The sequence below is a fragment of the Ptiloglossa arizonensis genome, chromosome 12 (assembly GCF_051014685.1).
Source record: "Ptiloglossa arizonensis isolate GNS036 chromosome 12, iyPtiAriz1_principal, whole genome shotgun sequence".
Taxonomy (NCBI): Eukaryota; Metazoa; Arthropoda; class Insecta; order Hymenoptera; family Colletidae; genus Ptiloglossa; species Ptiloglossa arizonensis.
This window is the reverse complement of record NC_135059.1, coordinates 8,612,571-8,635,029: the sequence shown is the minus strand read 5'-3', so window position 1 is coordinate 8,635,029 and position 22,459 is coordinate 8,612,571. Positions and strand designations below refer to the sequence as shown.

General features: G+C 39.4%; 2 protein-coding genes across 3 annotated transcripts; one reads left to right on the top strand and one right to left on the bottom strand.

Annotated features, from left to right (window-relative positions):
• Positions 1–6,900: 6,900 nt before the first annotated feature.
• On the bottom strand, positions 6,901–10,067 carry LOC143153144 (ras-related protein M-Ras). Its single transcript, XM_076324026.1, has 3 exons — positions 9,867–10,067; positions 9,390–9,706; positions 6,901–9,293 (listed from the first exon to the last, which is right to left on the bottom strand). Exons 1-3 carry the CDS (start codon positions 10,054–10,056, stop codon positions 9,204–9,206), a joined length of 597 nt encoding a protein of 198 aa, XP_076180141.1. The 5' UTR covers positions 10,057–10,067; the 3' UTR covers positions 6,901–9,203.
• A 214-nt stretch (positions 10,068–10,281) lies between these two features.
• On the top strand, positions 10,282–16,575 carry LOC143153143 (116 kDa U5 small nuclear ribonucleoprotein component). Of its 2 annotated transcripts, none has more exons than XM_076324025.1 (8): positions 10,282–10,387; positions 11,389–11,663; positions 11,740–12,011; positions 12,088–12,776; positions 12,846–13,075; positions 13,145–13,863; positions 14,679–14,959; positions 15,527–16,575. In XM_076324025.1, the coding sequence occupies exons 2-8, from the start codon at positions 11,418–11,420 to the stop codon at positions 16,030–16,032; spliced, it is 2,943 nt and encodes a 980-aa protein (XP_076180140.1). In that variant the 5' UTR covers positions 10,282–10,387; positions 11,389–11,417; the 3' UTR covers positions 16,033–16,575. The 2 variants fall into 2 exon arrangements, with proteins under 2 accessions (XP_076180140.1, XP_076180139.1); XM_076324024.1 differs by lacking the exon at positions 10,282–10,387 and adding an exon at positions 10,916–11,129.
• The last annotated feature ends 5,884 nt before the right edge of the window (positions 16,576–22,459 follow it).

Here is a 22,459-nt window from a genome sequence, read left to right as displayed (position 1 = left end):
TACTAATTACATTTTTTTCATTATTTTAAATATTGTAAGCTGTACGATATTTAATCAAAAGCTAAACTATTATTCCAGTCTATTATTAACCAAAAATCAATTCAGAGCACGAAACATGTTAATGCGCAGATATATAGAGTAATTCGGATATACATGTCCATATTTCAGAGGATGAATCTACATAGTAAAGTGACTAATTAATGTAGTTTGAACGTTTGTTATATCTATAATATAACATTATCAGAATATCTTGATAATCAATTTTTACTTATTGTTAACTGCCGGCCTCCGAACAATCAAAACGTTCGATTCGATAAGATTCTCAATTTCTTCCTGTTGCGAAACGAAAGTGTTTTATCGAATACACGTAGTAAGTTACACGAATTTCGACAAGACGAAATGTTTATTACAACGATAATGAAAATAAAAAGCAATAAACGGGAGAGGAAAAATAACTTTGGTAACAATTTCGAACGGTCCCTCGTACGTACACGGACCAACTAACTAAAAAAGAAAACTTACCGACACATAGTGCCATCTATCGCCATAAGTTTAAAAGACTATAAGATTGAGGCGGGACGTATAATTTTCCAACACTTTCGGAGCTCAACTTCTCAGCTTTCGACACATCGTTGACATCCCTTGAATACACAGTAAAATTTAAACTTTGAAGAATTTGATAGAGAACTGAAAGTTCTTCACGAATGCAACAAACGTGGACTGAATTCTTATTTCGATCCGATTAACCATATATACATAATTTCGTGCAATTTCTCTAATTTCCAATTTTACATAAAAACACGCCGTAAGTGATCAGCACTAGTTTTCTATTTGACACGATAACGGGTCATCCAACGCGAAGATATATTAATAATATTATTAACGATTTGATTGACCGTATAGGATTTTATGGAATATTATGGAATTCTTCTAATTTTAAATTTAACGCAAAATCGGGTCGTCCGAAATCAACGCTTTTCAATTTAATGCGATAATAAATCACCCGACGGGAAAATGTTAATAATAATAACAAAATGAGTGGCCGTACATAATTTGATGAAATTCTTCGAATTTCCAATTTAATGCAAAAACGCGTCGTCCGTAATCAGCGATTTTCGATTTGAAAATCGACAGCGATACGATAATAATTTTCACCCGGCGTGAAAACGTTAATAATAATAACAAAATAAGTAGCCGTAGATAATTTTATGAAATTCTTCTAATTTACAATTTAACGCGAAAACGCGTTGTTCATATTCAGCAGCAGTTTTCGATTTAACATGATGACGAATCATTCGACGTAAAGTGTTATTAATAATAATAATAATAAATTGATTTACCTTACATCGTTCGATGAAATTCTTCTAATTTCCAATTTAACGCAAAAACAGGTCGTTCGTAATCAGCAGTAGTTTTCAATTTAACGCGATAACGAATCATCCTACGCAAAGTGTTATTAATAATAATAATGATTCGATTCACCTTAGATAATATTATGAAATTTTTCTAATTTCCAATTTAACGCAAAATAACGGCGCTTATAATCAGCAGTAGTTTTCGATTTAACGCGATAACGAATCATCCTACGTAAAGTGTTATTAATAATAATAATAATGACTTGATTCACCTTAGATAATAGTATGAAATTTTTCTAATTTCCAATTTAACGCAAAATAACGGCGCTTATAATCACCTGTAGTTTTCGATTTAACGCGATAACGAATCATCCTACGTAAAGTGTTATTAATAATAGTAATGATACGATTCACCTTAGATGATATTACGAAACTCCTCTAATTTCCGATTTAACGAAACGAACGGTTCCCGATTTAACGCGATAACGAGTCATCCGCCGCGAAGGTGTTAATAATCCGTTTTTTCCTTTCGCGGTGCACGAGATGGATCAAAAGGGGAAGGTGTTCGTTTCGAAGCATCCTCGCGCGTCGACGAACAAAACGGTACGCGTGACCGTGGAAAAGCGCGCTGATATCAAAGAGAAAACTGGCGCGGCACGGGGTGAATTACGCTCGACGATCGCGGGCCACGATTGCGTAACGCGCGAGTACACGTGACTTCCGTTGAAACAGGGAACGGTGCCCGCGCTCGAGCTTGCACTCACGGCCACGGAATATTATCATTAAAACATTAAAGTTAACGACGCGCGGGCCTCGCCGAGTACGGATTGAAACGGCGTAATCGACGATAATTAAAGCGATCCGGGAACACCGACAACGACCGTGAGTGTTTTTTAGAGCGTTTAATAGGAGAAGACGACGTCGTTTGGTAAGCGAAACCCGTCGAAAAATACGTGGTTTCCGCCAGCTGGGACAATTCACGGCATTAACTCCCCTTAAAGCCACGTAAAACGTTCGAGAGTGGGGGAAAGTTGGAAGAGCTTGCGGATAATTCCCGCGACGAGGCCGATTGCCAAGCGGAACCGACGACGTGCCGCGACAAGAAGCGTCGATATAATTAAACTTTTTCCAATCGCGGCGGAAACTTGCCGCCCGATAATTCCCCAGCGAATTGCTCTTTCTACCTTTTTTTTTATCTCAGTCAATATATTAAACTGTTTTAGATGCTCGAATAACCGGCTGGTTTCGATCGTGAATGATAAGAGAATTGGTATAGGCTAAACAATTCTTTTCCTCCCTTGTTGTTAATTTCTTTTTTAATTTTTCAAAATTTGGTTTTTTTAAAAAAAATTTTTTTGTTTCTTTTTCAAAACGATTCTTTGAAAATCTTATTCAAAACGATTCTTTCAATATCTTTCTCGAAACGATTTTCTCAATCTTTTTTGCAAAATGACTTTTTCAAAATCTTTTTCGAAACGATTCTTTCAAAATCTGTGTCAAAACGATTCTTTCAAAATCTTTTCAGAACGATTTTCTCAATCTTTTTTTCAAAACGACTTTTTCAAAATCGTTTTCAAAACAATTTTTGCAAAATCTTTTTCGAAACGATTCTTTCAAAATCTTTCTCAAAAGGATTTTCTCGAAATCTTTTTCAAAACGACTTTTTCAAAATCGTTTTCAAAACAATTTTTGTAAAATCTTATTCCAACCGATTCTTTCAAAATCTTTCTCAAAACGATTTTCTCGAAATCTTTTTCAAAACGACTTTTTCAAAATCTTGTTTGAAACGATTCTTTCAAAATCTTTCTCAAAACAATTTTCTCCAAATCTTTCTCAAAACGACTTTTTCAAAATCCTACCTCAAAAACAATTTGTCCCAAAATCAGTTGTCCAAAACCATTTCGTCAAAATTTTTTTTGTAAACACGTGTTTATAATTTATTATCAATTGTGTACTTCATACAGTGACCTGCACAATTAGTGACACACGCACGCGTCGCACACTCACATACACACGCACGTAGGCAGGCACGTGCGCACGCACGCACATTTCCAACAACAAAAAATATATACCACACCGTTCGCGTTTACGTATACGTACTACACACGCATACACCGAGAAAAAGATCTCGCGGTAGTTGCACTTACCGTGTACGCGTGTATCGCACCGATGCGCACACACCCACACGCACACATACACGTTACACATTACACACACGCGCACAGTGTACACACATAATTATTTTCATACACATATATAACGTATTTACGTCGGCATCTCTCGTATATAATATAAGTATATAACTATCGTCGGGGGGAGGAATTTTCGTTTCTCGTTTTTTTTTTTTGTTTGTTTCGTTTCAAAATATATATGTACTTTTTTTTATATATACCTTTCGTAGCTATCTATAGGACAAGAACGGTGGCAACGATCGTACTCCATCTTATATCTTATTACTCTCTTATTTACGCGTAGTTCATTGTTTCCTGTGCGTCATTTATATGATTTGTTTTTGTTACACTCTTCGTTTCGTTTAGGAGTTTTTTACGTTATACGGCTATACTGACACGTGCGATAGTTTCTGTGTAGCAACGAGTAGTAAACACTGTAGGAGGAGGGAAACGAGGGCGAAGTCAGAAGGTTACTTTTCTTCTTCTTCTTCTTCTTCTTCTTTTTTTTTTCGTTTTCTTTTTTTTCTTTTTTCTTCCATTTTTATACTTTTTTCTCGTTTCGTTCACGGACAACGATCGTTTGATCAACGATATCCGCGCGTTGGTCGATCCTTCGATTCATTCCATCCGAAAAGGAACTTCCTGTCTGCAACAGTGTCGTCGAAGAACGATCTTCGATGACGTCTCACAACCACAGCATTCGCTATATCGTATCTCCCTCGTACTTGGTATATCACAATGATTCAACATATTGACTATTTTACAGATAATCCTTCTCGTCGTCCTTCCATCTTTCTTATTTTCTGTTCTCTCTCTCTCTCTCTCTCTCTCTATCTCTCTTTCTCTCATTTTTGTAATTTTTCTAAAAGCGTGCGCGCTAACGCGAAAATTTTGCTGGCACCTCACCGATTGGTGTCCCTTCAACGTTGATCGGTTTCTTCATCGTTCGACGTCGAAGACACTCGGCTCGACTCTATGCGTGTGTATCGTGGTCGTTTCTACTAATCGTCTTAACTGGCGCGTATAACCGACAGGTGAGCTTCCGTTTCCCTCTGTCCTTTTCACGATCCTCTCTCATGGACGGCGATAAAAAACGTGTAGCGCTTTTGTTACAGATTATTACGACATGCGAGGAACGCTAAATATCCTGAGTCTCTAAAACATCGCGCGGTACGCGTACGCGCGGTATGCACAGCTTTTTTTCTTTCCCCTTTTTTATTTATTTAATTATTTTATTTCTCTCTCTATCTTTCTCTCTCTTCGTCGCGATAATCGCTGCTCCGATCCGTTTCGAACTGCGACTGCTTGCCGCGGAAACTGTTGCGCGCTCCGATCTACGTAATCCAATTTACAAGAAGGAACATCCATTGAACGAAACAATGCAACTTTCAACGCGTCGATACCGGAACAACGTGTACGCTTGTATGTTAATTTTAATAACAGAATCCACGCGGCGCTCGTCGACGATACAATTATCGTTGTAGAGAAATTTTCGATCGAACGACCCGAACGGATGGTCCACATTATATCCCCGATGCGACAACATCTACCATTGAACCCACGGGCTTTAAACGAAGCGGCGATATTAATAATATTGTGTTGCACGTAACTACGTGACCATCTAAAGTTACATATACCTGTACATATATATGTATCACATATATATACATATATATCTAAGAGTATATATCTATATATGTATATATAATCTTTTTCGAAACGATTCTATCAAAATCTTTCTCGAAACGATTTTTTCAAAACCTTTTTCTCAAAATCTTTTTTTTCGGAACGATTCTTTCAAAATCTTTTTTTTTGAAACGATTCTTTAAAAATCTTTTTTTTGAAACGATTCTTTAAAAATCTTCTTTTTGAAACGATTCTTTCAAAATCTTTTTTTTGAAACGATTCTTTCAAAATCTTTTTTTTGAAACGATTCTTTCAAAATTTTTTTTTTGAAACGATTCTTTAAAAATCTTTTTTTTGAAACGATTCTTTCAAAATCTTTTTTTTGAAACGATTCTTTCAAAATCTTTCTTTTGAAACGATTCTTTCAAAATCTTCTTCAAAACGATTCTCTCAAAATCTGTTTTTCGAAACGATGCCTTCAAATTCTTTTTCAAAACGATTTTCTCGAAATCTTTTTCAAGATGATTCCTTTAAAATCTTTTTCGAAACAATTTTTTCAATATCATTTTCAAAACGATTTTCTCGAAATGTTTTTCAAAACGATTCTTTTAAAATCTTTTTCAAAACGATTTTTTCGAAATCTTTTTCAAAACGATATTTTCAAAATCTTTTTCAAAACGATTTTCTCAAAATCTTTTTCAAAACAATTCTTTCAAAATCTTTATATATATATATGAAACATAAACTATATGATAGTTTCGTATATATCTATCTATCTATATGTATATATATAGATAGATATAAACTCTTAATTTTACGAGTCTACACATAAGATCCAAGTCTAAACATAAACATAAACTACCAAAACGGAGCAAAATGCATCATTTGTATCTTCAATTTCTTCTCTATCTTCCACTACTTCCTTCTTCTTCTTCTTCTTCTTTTTCTTTTTTTCTTTTCAAACTTGTAACATTTCGTTACGTTCGAACAGACGTGTCACGTATAACACAATATTATTATATTATATTCATATATATATATGGTGCTTATTAAACGATAACAGTACGATCAACAAAATATCAATTTACAACGCATACATTCATAAAGCAGCAGCAGCAGCAGCAGCAACAGCAGCAGTAGCAGCAGTAGCAGCAGTAGCAGCAACAGCGATTCGTTTCAATTCACGTGGGAAATGTATAAACGGTATTGTTACGCGCGGACAATACGTCCGCGCGGTATAGAAATCAAATCAGCCGTACCACAAATCCGACAGATATTGTAAACGCGCTAAATTAACATACTCGCGCGTACAACTTGTCAATTTTACGTGTACAACGATAAAATTCACCGTACGGTACCGTACGTACGTACTCCGAACCCGTACACGGGTTCGTAAATTCGCGGGATCGGTGTGTGCGAATGTTTCGGTAAAATTTGTACAATTCGTTATTTCGTTATTCGTGCGGTGCAATTTTTAAACTACGCATTGAGCTTGTCCCCGAATCTGCGAGAATACATTGGCTAAAGTAATACTCTTAATTTTACGAGTCTCTCGCCGACAAACGAAACTATCAAAACGGAGCAAAATGCATCATTTGTATCTTGAACATCTTCTTCCTCTTCTTTTTCTTTTTTCCTTTTTTTTAAACTCGTAATATTTCGTTGCGTACGGACAAACGTGTTCCACGTCGTCGTTTCGATTCGAAACGCTATCGTCGCCCGGATTTTCCACGATATTGAAATCCACGCGCGGACGATAACGTTTCTCTGTTGAAGAAAAAAGAAAAAAAAGAAAAAAGGAGAAAAAAAAAAGAAAGAAAAAAAGTTAAGCAAATTTCCTACGTATGGCAACTACCCGGAGTCCGTGTGTCACGCTGACCTTTAACCGTTGTTCGATAATACAGATTATATTTCTATCTCTCTCTCTCTCTCTCAAGGCAAATATGTTTCACTGTTAGAATTAATTAATCAATCGATCAATTAATTCGCACCAAGACGTTTGTGTGCACAATTACGTATCGCGTCGTGCCGTTTGAAAATTAACTAATCGGTTTCTCATCGTGTCCTACACGTAGGAAAAAGCACTTCGTGCGTTAACGCCTATATACGTGATACCGTGATCGAACAGTTCTTCCTTCCAACGAGTAACGTAAAGCTCGTACATTTTTACGGGCACAAAGGCGGCGGAAATTATAACGTAAACGCGCTCGGTTCTTCGCTACGGAACAATTTGTGAACAACCATCTCGGAGCGATTTGTAAACTGCCTCCCCGTCGTCGCTTTATCGCGCGTTCGTTGCACACTGTAAATAACTCGATGCAATTATTATACGCGGTAACGAGTCACCGGTACCGCGCGCTGCTCCGTTTCACCGATAAATTTCGCGCACTCGTCTCGAGTTATTTACACGCGCAACCCGCGCGCTTCGCGGCGCTCTCGCCTTAAACGTACATATTCTGTTTTCTTTCGTTATTTTCTTTTTTCGTTTTGTTTTTTTTTTTTCTTTTTTCTTTTTTGTTTTTTCATTTTTTTTCTTCTTCTTCTTCTTCTTCTTCTTCTTTTTTCTTTTACGTTTAAATACTAATGTAGGCCATGGCATTATTTTCTTAATACATATAAAAAGGTCTGACATAATCGAAGTTCGCAGCATTGTACTCGATACGATACGAACGTTTCGAATCTAAGATAACAGAAATCGGTGACGAACGAAATTAACGAATGATATATAATATATAATATACAATATATATTGTACATGTTATAGATATTATATATTGTATATATAATATATAGCAATGAAATTTTGCCCGTGTTACAAAAGCATAATACTCTGCTAATTGCACAATGTCGAAATAAAACGTAGCTATCTAATAATGCACTAGTCTCGCTGGGCTGGCAATCTAAAATCAATGTTTTACGTATATTTGCTTTCTTTGTAAACTCGAACGCGATAGATAATTTACATCAGACCTCGGTGTGCACGAAAGCCAGTAATCTAATAGCAGAGGCAATATTGCCTCACATTGAATACTTTTATTCCTGATTCAGAATATTAATTACTCATTAGGCTTGGAACACCTAATGCACAATCGCTGATAAAACCGAATACTCGTCGACCGAAAGATTTCTTTAACGAACGTTACTCAAGAAACGGACAAATTCGATAAAAAGGAAAAAAAAAAGAAAGAAACCGTGCAACAAACAATATACACGCGTAATGAACACCGTCGCGTGAATTCGGTCAAGAACAATTATTGTAGTATACGAAGAAAAATACTTGTTTCGAAGAAACGACGGACCGTCGTGGAATATATCACAATACGAAAACAATATCGGAAGAAAAGTATCGCTTAATTTAATGGAACACAAATAAATACGCTTAAAGCTATGATTTTCGACAGCTGTTTAAAAAATGAGCTGAGTCGATATACGAAACCATTATAGTCATTTCATGACAAGATCTTACGTGAAGAAGTAAAAAGATTCTCTATAGAATTATGTATGCAGTGTGCAATAAAAAACGCTCAATTCCATAGTGTTTCGTCGATGGTAGAAAATTGATGTGTACGCGTGTACAGAGATGCGGTCTTGTGTTATCGAGATGATGAACAGTCAATATCTCCGACGAATTTTTCCATTTTTTTTTCAAGTCTTAACCCGATACTGAATTGGTTTCCATTTAAAAAATCTAATCGCGTCTTGAAGATAGGTGGAGCATTGTTTACCTTTCGATCAATGCATGACTTATCGTTACTATTTTGTACACTTATTATACAGGGGTGGGATATCAATCGTTCGACGCTCGTTAATACTACGAAATCATATACGTGAATGGAAAAAGAAAAGGAAAAATTCACAAGTCGTAGTAACCTATATACGATGGAGGACAGAAGACCCATTCTGCTTTTTTTTTCTTTTTCTTTTCTTTTCTTTTCTTTTGTTTTTGTTTTGGCAGGTGCGTTTCACTTTTGCGACAAAAAAGTGACTCCTCGGGAAGGCGGCGCGTGATCGTAGCGCAACCTCCAATATACTTGCTTGATATTCTCGAGGTTTACAAAAGATTACATTTCCCTGAACGTCTCCGTTTCCTCCGGTTTTTTTCCAATTCGGTCGGAGGTTGATTTCTGATAATACGAACGACCTAGGACAAAATGATTCAAGCCTCTTAACCGTTCTAGTCTACTTGCCAGCTGAACAATAATTTCTGTCTTATCCACCTACTCTCTTCGTCCCCTACCTCGTGAAATGCTGCGTCTACGTTTAACGGTGGATCTTTGGCAGAAGTTTCAATGTAAGGTATACCCAAACGGTGTGCCAATTCCCTTCCCTGTTCCTCTGTAACCTTTCTCAAATGTACCAAGTCAACTTTATTGGCTACCAGAAGCATGGGGTATACATCTCTATCCTTCACCCTAAGTATTTGGGTATAAAAATTCATGATATTCTCGTACGACTGTTTGTCGGTCACAGAATACACTAACAGAAACCCATCACCCTTGCGCATGTATTGTTCGCGCATGGCACTGAATTCTTCTTGACCAGCTGTATCTAGCACTGTTAGATACAAATAAACCTTTGTACATGTAAGGATGCATTGTGCGTTTAGTATAATGCGCCAAGCATAGTCAGAAAATAGCGGATAGCACTGTCTCGGACCGTAGAACCAAAAATTAAACGCAACAAAGCCGTTTGAATGTAATGCAGTTTTACTTACCATCTAGAATGCACCATTGTTTGTCTACCTCTGTATGTTGAATGTAACTATCTTCGATTGTGGGATCGTAATCGGTAACAAATAACTGTTGAAAGAACTGTATGGTGAGCGCGCTCTTTCCAACACCTCCATCGCCAACTACGACCAACTTGAAGGTCATAAGGTTGTCATTATTAGGAGGTCGTGTCATACCGCCTTTTGTTTTCCCACCCCCTCCCCCACTGCTCTGCCTTCTTCTGCCTATTCTGTCAACTCTTCTAATGTATTCTTAGCAGTGTGGCTCTTCGTCAGTTGTCAAGCTTCACTGTCTAGCCAAGGTGCCCTGAAAGGGTTATTTTAATTAAAACGACGAATGTGACAACACGTTGCTCACGGATATTTTAACGCGTCTAACGTAACACCGGAGTTGATAATTTTGTTTACGCGAACTCGAGAAACGAAAAGTAACATTGAGCATTGTAATGTAGCGGGTGTGTCAATTACACTTAATAGGACAAAATTAGAAGAGAAGTTTTCGACGCGTAAGTAGAGCCGATCGGTCTATAATATCGTCCTTTAACCGTTTCAAACCTATCTATTCCTCGACAAAACAAAGAACACTTACCTTACATGATCTGCCACTCCTGCTTCGCGTTCTTCCAGCTGTCAGTCTGGGCCACTGTGGGCAACATTCGTATCTATGTAGAAAGTATGTTTGTGTAAACTTCTAACATTAGTGCCGTGTATGATAGGTCCTGTATACTTTTACGACCTGCGCGCAAACATTAACTACCCTAGCGGCGTACATTGCAGTCAACACGGCGTGTTTCGCAATCATACCAACGATGTTTAGCTGATCTAATCTCATCTATGAGAAGACAATTCCGAATTTAAGAATCGTCACCACTTCTAAATGCGCAAATTCGTGGATCGCATACACGTATTCGATGACATTTTGAAATTACCTCGTTACAGGATAAAATCACACGATAGAAATGATTTCGTTATATTGGCACGTCATGTTGTTTTCCCGCTTACTTCACTCTGCACAGTTTACACGATTTGTGTATCTTGTGCAATGCGAATAACACGCGTGTAATTTATTCGTAAACAAGTGTTTCGTGGAATTCTATATTCCGTACCATTAATGTTGCGATTAAAGATATTTAAAAACATGTTGTTATTTATTTTATCACATTGATTCGCGCAATGTACGCTTCATAACCGTAACCAATTATAAATACAACATCGATTAAACGTCCGCTGTATATAATATAAATTTTGGTAAGTGTACGGCCTTAATGAACGTAATTCGTAAATGTTGCGTCGCGTTCAGTGACATTGGTTAACGATTAATCGTTTCTTTCACAAATCTACACGTGACCGGTTACTTGTCGGCTTTGAGGTTATGTACGCGAATCACTTGATGTAAACAATCGTAATTAAGGTTATTTAAAGAAAATAAAACAAACAAAGAATATGTCACGAACGAAGTAAAAGTAGTCTATGCCAAGTAAATAAACTCGAACCGTGGTATTTGCAGTTGTTATTTAAGTTAGTGCAAGATTCATCATGGACGCGGATCTGTACGACGAATTCGGCAACTACATTGGACCCGATTTGGCCTCCGATAGCGAAGATGAAAATGAATACGGAAATGCCGGGGACGACATCGAAGACAGAGAACGTTCCGATGAAGAGATGGAAGAGGACAAAGACGAATCTAGAGAACAATCTGAACAAGGCAATTCTATGGCAGTTGTATTGCACGAAGATAAGAGATATTATCCTAGTGCATTGGAAGTTTATGGACCAGAAGTATGCACATTGATCACAGATATATTTCTATCTATGCTTTTGTAATTACAATTTATCTAATAGCGATATGTTACAGGTGGAAACATTGGTACAAGAGGAAGATGCTCAGCCATTGGACAAACCACTGATAGCACCCACCAGAAAACCAAAGTTTCAAATAAAACAACAACAACTTCCAGATACAACGTACAGCATAGAATTTTTAGCCGATATGATGGATGCTCCACATCTGATACGAAATGTTGTTTTACTAGGTCATTTACACCACGGCAAGACCACTCTGGTGGATTGTCTAGTAAGACAAACTCATCCCTATCTGCACAGCGTGACAGATGAAAAACCATTGAGGTATACAAGCGAATTACAGATGTTTCGTCCATCCCCTTTTATCGTTCGTTAATAAAAAACTCGTTTGCCTCGACAGGTACACGGATACGTTGTTCACGGAGCAACAACGAGGTGTGTCGACAAAGGCAACGCCCGTTACTCTGTTGCTGCAGGACGTCAAGTCCAAATCGTATCTTTTGAACATATTCGATACACCAGGTCACGTAAATTTTTCCGACGAGGCGACAGCAGCGATACGTTTGTCCGACGGGGCGATACTGATCGTTGACGCCGCCGAGGGAGTGATGTTGAACACAGAACGTTTACTGAAACACGCTCTGCAAGAAAAACTCGCGCTGACGGTCTGCATAAACAAGATAGACCGTCTCATTTTGGAGCTGAAGTTACCACCGTTGGACGCGTACTACAAGCTGAGACACATCATCGAGGAAATCAACGGGCTGATAGCGCTCTACTCGGACAACGAGAATCCGTCGTTCGTGTCGCCAGCGATCGGGAACGTTTGTTTCGCGAGCTCAGAGTACAACGTTTGCTTCACCCTGAAATCGTTCGCCGCGCTATACGCAAAGACCCATCCCACGTTAAACGCGAACGAGTTCGCGAAACGATTGTGGGGCGACATATACTTCAACTCCAAGACGCGGAAGTTCACCAAGAAACCGCCCCACAATACGGCGCAGCGCAGTTTCATCGAATTCATTCTCGAACCGTTGTACAAAATATTCGCGCAGGTTGTCGGCGATGTTGACACGACTTTGCCCGATGGTCGGTAACGTTGCTACGTATCACCGCGTTCAATCGATAGGTTGTACTAATCGTTATTTAATTCCATAGTGTTGGACGAACTGGGCATCAGATTAACATCGGAGGAAATGAAGATGAACATCAGACCTCTGTTGAGGCTCGTCTGCACGCGCTTTCTAGGGGACATGTGCGGACTGGTAGACATGTGCGTGGCTCACGTTCCCAGTCCACAATCCCATGCACCGGTTAAAGTTCAACACGTCTACACAGGACCAATGGATTCGCCTCTCGCCCAGAACATGGTCAACTGTGATCCTGATGTTAGTGGACCATTTACATATTTTCATAGACGATTGGTAGAATTCTAAACGGTTAAACGATATTTCCAGGGAAGATTGATGATTCACAGCACGAAAATGTACCCCACCGAGGACTGCACGTTGTTCGTCGTTCTCGGAAGAGTGATGTCCGGTACCCTCGAGGCTGGACAACGCGTTCGCGTGTTAGGTGAAGCGTATTCGCGCACGGACGAGGAGGATTCGCGCGTTCTCACCGTTGGTAGATTGTGGATCAGCGAGGCACGCTACTCGATCGAGCTGAACAGAGTCCCGGCGGGCAATTGGGTGCTCATAGAGGGTATCGACAGACCGATCGTGAAAACCAGCACGATCACGGATCTGAACAGCTCGGACGATCTGCATATCTTTCGACCGTTGAAGTTCAACACGCAAAGCGTGATCAAGATCGCGGTCGAGCCTGTCAATCCGTCAGAACTGCCAAAAATGTTGGACGGTCTGAGAAAGGTGAATAAGAGTTACCCGCTGTTGGGTACCAGAGTCGAGGAGAGCGGCGAACACGTGGTACTGGGAACCGGCGAGTTGTACCTGGATTGCGCGATGCACGACTTGCGTCGCATGTATTCGGAGATCGACATTAAAGTTGCCGATCCTGTGGTCGCTTTTGCGGAGACAGTGGTGGAAACTAGCTCGTTGAAGTGTTTCGCTGAAACGCCGAACAAACGGAACAAGCTGACGATGATCGCCGAGCCGCTCGAAAGGGGCCTCGCGGAGGACATAGAGGCGGAACACGTTCGAATCACGTGGAACAAGTAAGTTTGAACGGGTTGGTTCACGTTTGACGATTACTGAAAGAGGAGCAATATCCATGAAGCGAACCACTCTCCAAGATAAGGATTTTCATACTTGGATTCGCTTTCGAAAATGGTATTTTTTATTTAAATTCGCTCGAAAGGGGTCTCATGGAGCATATAGAAACGGAATATGTATAGATAGTGCGTGGAACAAGTAAGTTTGAACGCGTTGTTTCACGTTTGACGATCAATGGAAGAACGTGGAATCGAGAAACTTCGGAAATTTTTGAATCAAATTGGAATTAAATTTGTGTCCATGTTCCAATTACGTGAACAAGTAAGTTTGAACGCGTCGTTTCATGTTTGACGATCGGTGGAAAAACATGGAATCGAAAAATTTCGAAGATTTTGAAATCAAATGTACTCGAAGCTAACTACTTTCCAAGATAGGGTTTCTTAAACTTGTATCCATGTTCCAATTACGCGAAACAGGTACGTTTGAACGCGTCGTTTCGTGTTTGACGCTTACCGAAAGAACGTGAAATCGACAAATGTTGAAGATTTCGAAGTGAATGATCTCACGTCATTTTTCCACGACACACTCGCTCGTACTGCACACTTCGAAAAGAGGTGTTGGTTCGAACAACAAATATCACTCAGGTGATATACAAATTTATTTAATTGTGCAATGGAAAACTTTCCTGACGAACGTTTAAATTACTCTCGATCTATTGTTTGAGAATCTCTGCTCAAACGATAAAAACTAAAATTCAACTCTCTGTACTCTTCTTACTAAGTATCTCTCGTACTTTCGATTCTGTCGAAACTTGCAGAAAACGACTAGGGGAGTTTTTCCAAACGAAATACGACTGGGACTTGCTGGCTGCGCGTAGTATATGGGCCTTCGGGCCAGACGCCACTGGGCCCAATATTCTGGTAGACGACACACTGCCATCGGAGGTGGACAAATCGTTGCTGAACAGCGCGCGAGACGCCATCATACAGGGCTTTCAATGGGGCACTCGAGAGGGCCCATTGTGCGAGGAACCGATTCGAAATGTGAAATTCAAGATTCTGGACGCGGTGATCGCTCAGGAACCTCTTCATCGAGGGGGTTGGTGAACTATTATACTTACATAGTGTTACTTATTATTATTAAAGTATCGTTAACAGGTTGACCGCCATGCCAATTTTCTATATTTAAGAATGGTCACGATATCTGTTCGAAACGTAGCGTAGAAAGTAGAAGTATTCGATAATTTGTGGCTGTACTTATTTTATAGTATTTTCAACAAGAATAATGCTATTTGAAAGTTTACGAACGTACTTTTATAACTATATTATTCCTGCAATAATGTTAATTTAGAAGTAACATCGATAAAATCGAGGCACAGTTTGAAATGTATCGTGTTGTTCGGAAAGTCGTTTTGTTTTTTTGGTGAAAATGAAACACGATTTTTGCTACAATGTATAAACGGTTTATTAAATTCTATATTCTCCATTTTGGAAAACGAAATCACTTGAACGAACAACCCAATGTACCTCCTCGAAGTACACTGCCCTCTACAGCGACCTCTATCGTTGCACCCAAGTCCCATGATCTCTGTGTGTGTGTGTGTGCGTGTGTGCAGCACCGAAAACGTTGAACACGTACCAAGGATTGACTCCATTGGTTTTGCAGGTGGTCAGATAATTCCCACCGCGAGAAGAGTGGCGTACTCCGCTTTCCTTATGGCGACACCCAGATTGATGGAACCCTACCTGTTCGTGGAGGTCCAAGCCCCGGCTGATTGCGTCTCGGCCGTGTACACGGTATTGGCCAAAAGAAGAGGACACGTGACCCAAGACGCACCAGTTCCTGGTAGCCCGTTGTACACCATCAAGGCGTTCATACCAGCGATCGATAGCTTCGGTTTCGAGACCGACCTGCGTACCCACACCCAAGGCCAGGCGTTCTGTCTTTCCGTGTTTCACCATTGGCAGATCGTGCCTGGCGATCCCTTGGACAAAAGCATCACGATTCGACCGCTGGAACCCCAACCGGCCACCCACCTGGCCAGAGAGTTCATGTTGAAAACACGAAGACGCAAAGGGCTCTCGGAGGACGTGTCGATAAACAAATTCTTCGACGATCCCATGTTGCTCGAGCTGGCCAGGCAGGATGTACTCCTCAACTATCCGTTGTAAACGAACCTTCAGATTGTAATAAATTCCAGTTACCGAGCCTAGTGTAAAGATCTACCAGTAAAGAGATAATTTTTTACGAATAATCGTCTTCTCCTTACCTCGAGTATTCGTATCCAAGCGACAACGTTGGTTTACGCGCGAAAAGAGTTTAAGGATGTAATTTTGTACGAAAAAGTAATCTTCTCGTTAACTGAGTCTCCGGATGTAATCGATGATGTTGGTCATTCATGGAATATATACTCGGAGCTTGCAGAAAGCTCTCCTCGATTACTCGTTACTGGTAACGAACTAATTTTGTAAGGAAAATAATCTTCTCGTTAGTCTACTCTTTGTATCTACTCGAGCTTGCAGGATGTCCTTATCAATTACTCGTGACGAATGAATCGCTTCTAATATTTCCAGTTACAAATTCTAGTGTAAAGATACAACATTGAAGAATTAATTTTATACACAATCAAAGTCTTTTCGTTATACCAGTTTCCACATCCAATCTACAATATTGGATATCCGTGAAATAACTACTCGAGCTTACAGGATGTCTTTATCAATTACTCGTTGGAACGACTGAATCGCTTATAATAATTTCAGTTATCGATTTTAATGTAAAGACGCAATATTAAAGAACTGATTTTATATGAAAAATCGTCTTCTCGTTACACCAGTCTCCATATCCAATCTACAATATTGGTTATCCGTGGAATAACTACTCGAGCTTGCAGGATGTTTTTTCTAATCACTCGTGACGAATGAATCGCTTCTAATATTTCCAGTTACAAATTCTAGTGCAAAGATACAACATTGAAGAATTAATTTTATACGAAATCAACGTTTTCACGTTATTCACTCGACAATGTTGATTATCCATGAAATAACTACTCGAGCTTGCAGGATGTTTTCTCTAATCACTCGTGACGAATGAATCGCTTCTAATATTTCCAGTTACAAATTCTAGTGTAAAGATACAACATTGAAGAATTAATTTTATACGAATTTCAACGTTTTCTCGTTATTCACTCGACAATATTGGATATCCGTGAAATAACTACTCGAGCTTGCAGGATGTCCTCTTCAATCACACATTGTAACGAACGTATCGTTGTGTAATAATTCCAGTTATCGATTCTAATGTAAAGATATAACATTAAAGAACTATTATAATATCACACGAAACCCCGTTTTCCTGTTACTACAGTTTCCATATCCATTCGACGATACATCCGTGAAATAACTGTGAAGATTTCTCACGAAGTTCATAAAAAGTTTCCCGCTTTATTAACGGAAACGAGGCATCGAATAAAAGCACCACGGGCAGTCCCCGAGGTAAAATGGCGATGTTCGAATCGATACTCCGGCGCAGTGACTCGAGAACTTAAATCGCGAGACGCGTCGCTCTCGAGTACAGGTTGGTTGTCAGCAGGTGAGAAATATCACAGGTATGGATTCTAGGTACAAAGATAAGAAAAAAGGTCGAATAAACGAATGAACGATTCTTTTCTTGAGTTAGTTCATTAATACGATAAACGAACCGTTACACTTTTCGAAGCATTTAAGAATATTAATACATTCAGTACTTCATAGAACTGTTTCAGTTGAAAACTTCACTTCAGTCAATTTTCAGTCAGTTTTCAGTCAGTTTAATCGTTTCGATAGAATTTTCTTTCTCTGTTACTTTTAGAAATAAATGTTACTTTTAGAATTTTTCTTCCCCTGTTACTTTTAGAAATATTGTTACGGGACTGTTAGCCTCCTACAACTGTACCGTATAATTTCTTTGTTTCTTTTCTTATATTTTTGCTTACTGAAGGGTTAAACCCGTTTAAAATGAAACAAACAATAAAGAATAAAAGATTTCGCAGCGAGTTCGTTGAGATCTTTCGAGACGAGAGACTAAAGGTCCCCACAGATACAAATGCATCGATGCAAGTGCATCGACGACTCATCGTTCAGAGATAATCTATCACCAGATGACATCAACCGAAGCTTGCCTTTGTAATTCACCAAAAACAACCCATAGTCCAGGAATGACGGTGCCTAGATGACATCAGCTGAACTTTGTTCTAGTCCCCATTCTCATCTACCGTACCCCAAAATAAACAGGATAAGACTGTATATATAGAACCGTATGCAAACAAACCAGAGAATTTAAATTTAATCGTTAAACTGAATACACGTTGTCTCTTGCTGAACTTTCTTTTAATATGATTCAACGTAATGTTAAAATCGAGTAAATTCGCGTAATAACAGAGTCTTCTACTAATTGAAAAATTCATTTCTTTAAAAACGAACCTCGAATCTCGTGAAGATCGAAGTTGGATCATTTCTGACCCATGCCCAAATTACGCATAAACAGATTCCAAAGTGTCATTTTTTTCCTCGTATTTTTTGAATAGATTTATTATAGAGAAAGTATATAGGTCTATTATAAAAGAATTTTTAATTATTATAAAAAATAGGTCTACTATAAAAAATTCTTTAATTATTATAAAAGATAGGTTCATTATCAAAAATTTATTAATTATTATAAAAAATAGGTTTAGTTATACATTTTTAATTATTATAAAAATAATAGGTTTATTGTACGGAAAAAATACATGTTTATTATAAAAAAATATTCTATTATAGTTAAACTATTTTAAAATAGTTTATTATAGAGAAAAGAGGAACCAGCATATTTAGAAAATGATTAATATTTATTAATTCTCTGCGCAATTTCTACACAAAATTATCGTTATTCAAATGTTCGGCCATTCTAAAGGTGCGGAGAAACTCTTGGAATACTTCGACTGCTTTGTTGAATGTCTGAGAGATGACTAACGTAAGGTCTGCAAAGCAGCTAACGTTTGTCAAACGAGTGACAAATGGCCATAAATTACTTTCCACCTACCTGGAGGCTCAAATGACACAGATTGTGATTGGCTCGAGTATCGCCAAGCCTTCCCGATCGGTAGAAGTTTTAGTTGTCGTAAAACACGGGTCTCGATCGACCCACATTCGTCCTACGAGCATTAATAATCAATAATTGGAATTATTTCCGTTTCAAATATTTTAATTTTCCAAGTGACGCGTAAAAATCGTTGCAAACGATGAACCAATGACCTGCACATTATGAATGTATACCCTAATATATCGAATGGGATTAAACTTCATTTTGACGAATATAAAGTTTTCAATTTTTTTTGTATCCTTCTGTAATATTTGACTGGTAATATTTGCCATAGAGAAATTGTAAGTTAAATATATTTCTAATAATTACAGAATGGCATCGAAGAAACGTATAATGAGGTACACAAGGGACTCCATCTTGGTACGATGAGGGTTAACCTCATCATTTTCATGAACGTATGCATCGACGTTAAGAATTTTTAAATGCAACGAGACGAGTCGATAAAGAAAAATAAATGTTGGTCAAGAATTCACGCAACAGAAGATGCACTGATCTTGTCTATCGAAAAGAACAACACAGAGTTTGGCTTTGTATCGCACATGCGTGGATCGCACGCTGTTTCGACAGAGGACAGCCCTTTGAGTGCTACGAACGTATATATACGTCTCGAGAAAGTTATCTTTGTTGACTGTGAACGTACATATACGTCTCGAGAAAGTTATCGTTGTTGACTATAAACGCACATATGCGTCTCGAGAAAATTATCGATGTTGACTCTGGACGCATATATACGTTCAGAAGAAGTTACCGGTGTTGACTACGGACGCATGTATGCGTCCAGAGAAAACTATTATGTGGACTATGAACACATATGTGTCTTAGGAAAGTTATCGATGTTGACTATGAACGCATATATTATATACTCGAAAATAACTCTCTCGTACAACATATCGAATATAAAACATCGAAAACGTGTTTATTTATAATAATAAACTATTCTGATTTGCAAGAAAAGGATTCCAATTATAACTCACTCGCAAATTGCACTTTCGTTCAACCAAAATATTCCATCCCCAACAATCGCGACCCCTGGTGTTCACCGCTCGAACATATAATCTAGATCGGACGAGCCAATCGTAAACCAGCCAGGGGTACATTAGTCTTTGAAATATAACGAGAATTTTCTTCACAGGGAGCCACCTCTTTCTGCAGCGTGCCTACATTTTGGATCACCGAAAGTTACAGCTTCCCGCAATAGCCCATTTCTTTCCTCCTAATGGTTTCAACGGCCCCAGAGGATCATCTTCGTAAACAGTACACACGTTTTTTTCCGAGTGCACGATCGCGCGAGACTGTACGATTCGTGGAATTCGTGCGCGCGAGAACGAGAGAGAAAAGGAACGAAACGAGGAAACAAGTGGCACCGCGCGCTTAGCCACGGTGTCGGAGATTCGAGGACGGGAGCGCGTAGAGCGCGAGACGACCGGCTGCGCGCGCATCCAGTGGGCGGAGCCGCAACTGCGCAGAGAGGAATGGGTGGTCGGAGTGGTCGGAGCTTGGCGCCATTTTACCGGCTGTAACCATGCCCATACGTCCGCCCATGTGCGGCGATCGACCAGAGAGCCGTGGCTGGCCCGATGGACGCAAAACCGGGTTCGTTCGGCTCGTTTGTCTCTTTTCAAGGCGACGGTCGCGACGCGTTAGCGGACTACCGCGCGGCCGCCGATCGATCGGCCGACTCCTCGTTTCTTCTCTCCGTCTCGCACCCCCCACCCACGACGTTCCGCGTACCGCGCGCAATCGCGTGCTTCTCTCTCTCCCTCTCTCCCTCTCTCCCTCTCTTTCACTCTATGGTGATCGTTGCGCGCTGCGCTCCGAAACGAGCGAGTGAATACCCTTTTCTTTTTGCTTCGTTCCTCTCTTTTTTCTTCGTTTTCGAGGGTTTCACCAGATTGCGTATTTTTTTGGCTGTTCCTAAATACGTTGCTCTCTCTACAGTTTCGAGCCTCGAACGCGATTAAATACACTTTTCCTTGTTCCTTTCATTTCTTTTCTCTCGAAATGTTTTACAAAATTGCGAAATTTTCCACGACTACTCGGCGCGTCGTTCTCGCTCCGTATATTTCGCGCCAGGAATCTCGACGCGTCGCGAACACGAGTAAACGATATTTAAGAACATTAATACACCTTGAGAATGATTGTATCGGTCTCTGGTTCGAGCGCGATTTGAATACTCGTATCACCGTAAGTAGTGCGCCGAATTAGAAAGCGTTCATCGCAAACCTCTCCGTTCTGTTTCCCGTGTTCGTGGCAATCTCACGTCGATCTTTGACCACGACTATTCTTCCATGCTGACTCATCTTGAGCTTTGGCCTCCGGAGCGACGACGATTAACGTCGATGTTTGCTCGTATAAGCTTTCGAACGGTGCGACATTACCTGTCCCGAAATTCTTTCTTGTTTCAATTCAAATTCTGGAGATTCTGTTCACTGTATTCGTCGAACGAAAATTGGAAAAAAATGATTTTGACTTTAACGAGAGAAAGTAACTACGGTAAAGAAATATTTCTATATTACATGTGTATTGCTATATTACACGTGTATTGCTATATTACACGTGTATTGCTATATTACACGCGTATTGCTATATTATACGTGTATTGCTATATCACATGCATATTACAATATCACACGTGTATTGCTATATTACACGTGTATTTTTATATTACACGCGTATTGCTATATTACACGCGTATTGCTATATTACACGCGTATTGCTATATTACACGCATATTGCTATATTACACGTGTATTTCTATATCACACGCGTATTACTATATCACACGCGTATTTTGTGTTACACCTGTACTTCTGTATTACACTTGCACTTCATTACCCGCGTTGTATTTCTATATTACACGCATACTTTGTTTTACACGCAACACATTTACATACTCGTACCTACTTAGCAAGTTCCTGCTAATTGATTAATAAACACATAAATGTACCAAAGTACACGTGTACGCACACGGATACACACTTAAATATCCCCGTACACGTGCATTCACAATTCGTGGTACACGTACGGATACTTAATTTCCTAATAGACGATACACGTATCTCGTGTCGTTACACTCGTATTCGAAGAACAGAGAGTTTCAAATCCTCGATACAGGGCACACGTGTCACGTGTACACACGTGTATTTTCATACACGTTCGAGACCTCGACCTCTGATAAAAACCCTTTCGTACACGTCCAACTAGCGTTCTTTCCGCACGGAATCCCTCTCCTTGCGGAAAGAATGCCAGTGTACCGCCAGCTAATGGTCGCGAACGATACGTTCGCGGAGAGTCTGCTCCGGTCGAGATGTTCTCGTGAATTTTAATTGGAGGGAGCAAGGTTTCCTCGCGGTAGAAGATTGGTTCTTCCGTGACGATCTGGGCAATTGTTAACCCGTTTGCATCCAGAAACGAAGAAGTCGAGTTACCCGTGTCGGTGAGTGTGGAATAATTTGGAAACATTTTGAAAAATCATTTGCGTTG

What these genes read in the sequence shown, in the direction of transcription:
- LOC143153143 (XM_076324025.1), top strand. Translation starts at nt 11,418, where the DNA reads ATGGACGCGGATCTGTACGACGAATTCGGCAACTACATTGGACCCGAT. An exon ending in TGGAAGTTTATGGACCAGAA is followed by an intron (nt 11,664 to 11,739) that starts GTATGCACATTG and finishes GATATGTTACAG; the next exon opens with GTGGAAACATTGGTACAAGA. An exon ending in TGACACGACTTTGCCCGATG is followed by an intron (nt 12,777 to 12,845) that starts GTCGGTAACGTT and finishes TTAATTCCATAG; the next exon opens with TGTTGGACGAACTGGGCATC.
- LOC143153144 (XM_076324026.1), bottom strand. Translation starts at nt 10,056, where the DNA reads ATGACACGACCTCCTAATAATGACAACCTTATGACCTTCAAGTTGGTC. An exon ending in ACAATGGTGCATTCTAGATG is followed by an intron (nt 9,707 to 9,866) that starts GTAAGTAAAACT and finishes TGTATCTAACAG; the next exon opens with TGCTAGATACAGCTGGTCAA. An exon ending in TAGACGCAGCATTTCACGAG is followed by an intron (nt 9,294 to 9,389) that starts GTAGGGGACGAA and finishes ATTTTGTCCTAG; the next exon opens with GTCGTTCGTATTATCAGAAA.